Source organism: Neoarthrinium moseri (genome assembly GCF_022829205.1).
Source record: "Neoarthrinium moseri strain CBS 164.80 chromosome Unknown scaffold136_Wmoseri_CBS_16480, whole genome shotgun sequence".
NCBI lineage: Eukaryota > Fungi > Ascomycota > Sordariomycetes > Amphisphaeriales > Apiosporaceae > Neoarthrinium > Neoarthrinium moseri.
The window spans coordinates 29,672-34,530 of NW_026055250.1; the positions used below are offsets into that span (position 1 = coordinate 29,672).

The window sequence follows — 4,859 nt, forward strand, 5'->3', positions numbered from 1 at the left end:
GGGGACCCATCACCCGAGCCGCATGCTGGCATCGTCAACGATCCAAGCTGGACTTTCCAGGTCGGCCTGCTCGATTGATGGACCTGGATGTCACGCACCCAAGCACTGGCCGATTGAGTGAGTAGATGCACCGCACCAGGCGGGGCCACTCGGCGTCGTGTCGACTACATGCATAGTAGTAACCCCCTTTGCCCCTTAGATAGAAGTGAGGTAGCTTTATTTCATCAACTAGGAATCTAACCCCCCCAGCTAGCTGAGGTCACCAACCCGTTATCTTCAGCTCCCCCCAGAGTAACTATAGTTACCACAGTAGAGGCCCGGGTTACTGTAATTATATCGGCCAGCCAGACACGAGCCGGCCCCAGCTGGCGATATCGTTTGCACGAACGTACGCCCACGCCCACGCCCACGCGCAGCCTGGCTGGGCCAACACACGTACCCCCCCAGCCCACAGCACTACTGTACGAAGGGGGACGGCCCCCGACGTGACTTGACGGCTTTTTGGGTGGCACATTCGGGACTTTTTTTTGCGACTAGGTTTCCATCCGCCCGTAGCTCTCCTTGGTTCTGCGCGAGCGTCCATCTCTCATCACCATACTTAATCTAATACCTGCAAGCTGCCACACAAGACGCTCGAGGAGCGCATCGTCGAGCACGCCTACATCCGGTCGGGCACCTGTGTAATCGCGAGTCGGGCCAAGGCAGCACCGACAGCACGACGGCGCCCACAGCAGAGCACATCGCCGCGCCGCGCAGCACAGCACAGCAACAGCTCGTCGCCCGCACAAGCCCGCGCAGAGCCCCCCAACGGCCTTGGAGCAAACGGGGACACCACGCGCCTCGCCGCCGCACTGCGACGACTCCCCCGTCTCGAGACTTGTCCGCGAACGTGTGTGTACGATACTTGTATGGATGGGACCGTGCCGATGTGCTAGGAGAGTGCGCCCGTGTCAGTCAGTGAATTCATGCGCGCCTGTCGAAGCGCCGAAGAGAGCGCGCGCGAGACGACAAACCCAGGACGATAAAGGACCAGAGCTAAAGGGGGGGAATACGGCCGCTCGCAGACCCGTGGATTGAACTGGGCATAAGGAAGGGCTCGGGAGTCAGGGCATCCGCGCCGCGCGCAACGTGTGATTGAGAGGCAGGCGGCCCTCCGTGGACTCAACGCACAACCCGGGCGGACTCGACGATACAATGGATCTGAACTCGATGCTGAACTCGGACAGCGGCGCAGGGGGTGCGTCGAGACGGCCTCAACCGCCGCCGCCGCCGCCCTTGTCCAAACCACCGTCCGCATCACCCTCCATGACCATGACCCCAGCGCCCCAGACCCCCGTGCAACAACATCCGCATCACGGCTTCAGGGACTACAGCCAGTCCATGCACGCGTCGCCGGGTCAGGCCCCGGGGCCCCCGCCGCACGAGTACCACCCCGGGCATCCGCCACCAGGACCGCCCGCCCAGTATGCATCGCCGACTACCCAGCACCCGCCTCCCGGCGCCTTTGCCTCGAGACCCGCGCCTCCGCCGATCCAGCCTCCCGGCACCAGCAACGACCCGCGGTCGCCGGGCAGTGCCATGTCCGGCCCGTCGCCCTATCGCCATACCCCGACGTCGTCCTTGAGCAGCGCCAGCCAGGGCTACCCTTTCCCGCCGGGCCCGGCACCAGGCCAGCAGCCGCCGCCGAGTCCGCAGCAGCGCCATCAGTACGGGCCACCTGCGGGCTATCCTCGCGATCCGAGAGAGAGCTTTGCATCTCCAGGAGGTTCGGGGCCCCCCGCCGTCGGGATGCCGTCGCACCATGGATCAGTGTCTTACGGGCAAGGGCCCGTGGCCCAGCAGCCGATGCCACCACAGACACCACCCGTCACGACGCCTGGTGGCCACCCGTACCTACAGCAGCAGCAGCAGCAGCAGCAGCACCAGAGGTCGCAGTCGGTACAGTCTGCATCCACGTCGACTCCCACGTCGGGGCACCCTCACCAGTTTGGGGGGCCGACGTATGGACCACAAAGCGGCAGTCCGGTTGCGACGGCGCATTCTTCTCTTCCGCATTTCGACCACAGAGATCAAAGGCAGACGTCCCAACCGCCCACACCTCTGGGGCCGCCTGCGGCTCCACGACAGTCACCGGGCAACTTTGCCCAACCGTCGAGTCCCTACCAACAACGAATGTCCACCTCGTCCGCCGCTGCTGCGCTACCGCAATCGCCGTACACCACTCCCCATCCCCCTCCGCCGCAAAAACACCCGGGCCTGCAGCTGCAGCAACACCAACACCAACAACCCTCTCCCCCACCGCCCTACTCGACCTCCATCCCGCAACAGACCCCCAACAGCGGCCACTACGACGCCGTCAGCGACTCGCATCGTCGGTCACAGTCACACACGTCGCACGAACGCGACCGCAGCGTCAGTGTCTCACCCAAGACGCGCATTCCGAGCCTCACCGGAAGCCTGAGTGGTACCGCCCCTGGCCCGCGCCCGTCCTCCGTAGCCGGCAGCGAAAACTCGGATCTGCATTACCAGCAGGGCCACCCAGCACCGGTCGTGGCCCAGATGCCTGCCGTGAACCGAGAAGGCACACCCGCCAAACGGAAACTCGACGACAGAGATCTCAGGCCCGACGAGGTAGACGGCGGCAGCAACAGACGGCCCCCGCCGCCTCAGTTGAACGGCAACCACACTGCGTCGTCCGTCTCGCAGTCAGCCTCTCCTGTCGCGGGCCGGCGAAACAAGATCCGCCACGCACAAGTTCCCGTCTGGGCTCAGAGCGGTAAGGGCCACCCACCCAACGTCAGCCGCAACTACGTGCTCAAGAGCAAGAGCCACGGCGGTGCTGCCAGTCGCCCGGCCCAGGTCAACGGCCACGCCCAGCAGCCTCCCGCTCCCACTGTGGACGGAGCCATGGGCATCAAATCCGAACACGCCTCGCGCCACGCCTCCCCAGAGGCTGCCCGCAGGCCGGAAGATGCTTACCCGACCATCGGTCATGACAACCGGGCCTGGAAGCTGCTTGACGGGCGGCCATTCCCTCTCGAGCCCGTCTGCCTCAACGCGCCGCTCGATCATGTGGCCAAATCGATTGCCGATTGGCTTTACGTCAACATCATGCACAGCGAGCATTTTCACCAGGTCCAGAGCAGGCAGATCCAGTGGGAGATCGAGGCCAAGTTTGGCACAATCATTGACAGGCAAACAAACCACCGTGTTCACTACCCGGTCAACGGCGAATGCATCATGACCGAGGAAGCCAACATTGCGTTCAGGAGTAGCATGACCTTGGTGCGTATCTCTCCTTTTCCCCCTCCTCTTCTACGCACCTTTTGCGTGTGCGCTTGAATCATCATATTTGACTAACATGACATGGTGTAGGCGCAACACCGCTCCTACAATGAATGGCTCAATGCCTTGCTGGCCACGACGCATCCCCGAAACCCTAACAATAAGCCGTATCAGCACGTGCCCATATCCTACAAGCATCGCAAGGAGGTCGATCATTTCTATGAGCTGCCCAGCGCCTTGTACCAGCGGGTCCCGGCCGCGCTGAGCTCCCTTGCACAATCTAAGCAGCCGTTGAAGGCTCGCGTCACTACGAATCAGGAGACGGGCGACGTGATCGCCAAGATCATCAAGGCTCGCATTGTCGACCTGAACATCCACCTCCCCATGACCCAATTCGATTGCCGCATCAGCATCAACCTCGAGTGGGACTGGGACGGTCCCGCTGAAGAGATTGTCAACAATCATCCACAACATCGCGAGCGCCAACCCGACCGTGCCAAGGACCGCATGAGCTACAACCAGGGCCATTTCCAGGTTGATCTGACCCAAGTATCGCAAGTCAACACACGCACCGGACAGACTGAGAAGGAACACGAATTGGAGGTCGAGATGGATGCCAACATGCTGATCGAGCAGGCTATGAGGGCGGCGGAAGACAAGACAAATCTATACGAGGAGCTGATCGAAGGCTTCGTTAATAATATCAGGGGCTTGGCGAGAAAGGTATTTACTGAAAACAGTTGATCGCCCCCCTATGGACGCCCACTGGGCCAAGGATGCAGAGCCAGTCCTCAATTTTTCGGTTTCGGGAAACATCCCAAGGCTCATGACGGCGCCAGGCGACTCTAGCCGGCTCGGAAATGTCGCCGGGCGTTTCGAGTCGTCGGCATAGTTCCAACCTGTACATAAACACAACTACTTGTTCCATGCACGGCTTGTTCATAGCGACTAGAGCCGGCGGGTTTCGGGGGTTTCGGAGAAGTGGAGGGTGTTCCAAAATGGCAAACCTGTACTTTTTTATGGTCATCGCACACAGAGAGAAATGGTATGGATCCCGGCGTGATCACGGCGTGAATTGAGACGGGACAAACTTATGTATAAGTGTCTGCCAGACCTGGAGATTGCTACATGACACGTATGACGGCTGTGACACCTTTCAAGCTCGTATTATGTATATGACCTTGCGTTACAACCTCGGGCGATCATTTTGACGTTTCTCGTTTTAGTCTTGCCGCTCCTTTCAGCTTGGTCGCAGTAACGAAAAGCCCGGTGAAAACACAGCTCGGCGAGGATCCGCAATAGAAGAGTGCACCTTATATAGGTAATTAAGGTAGGAGTGGCATTAACTTACTGTGTAACTCATACAATATGGCCGTTTAAATGGTAATTTTTATACTACATTAAAGTTTTTATATATTTAAGTTCTTAAGGAAGATAACAGGCTATGGGTATCTCCTTTCGCCTGCGTGATCACCCTGGGCAAGTATGAGTTCCTCGTTTGCGCAAACCCTTCGGCGCTATGGTCCGAAAGACGGCCTCTAAAAAAGCGAGCTGTGTGTGTGTGTGTGTGTGGG

General features: G+C 59.8%; 1 protein-coding gene across 1 annotated transcript; it reads left to right on the forward strand.

Annotated features, from left to right (window-relative positions):
- Positions 1-1,194: 1,194 nt before the first annotated feature.
- Positions 1,195-4,029, forward strand: JN550_013755 (uncharacterized protein; the record flags this gene model as incomplete). The annotated part of the gene is made up of 2 exons (XM_049312377.1): positions 1,195-3,285; positions 3,376-4,029. The coding sequence occupies 2 exons, from the start codon at positions 1,195-1,197 to the stop codon at positions 4,027-4,029; spliced, it is 2,745 nt and encodes a 914-aa protein (XP_049164284.1).
- Positions 4,030-4,859: the final 830 nt, after the last annotated feature.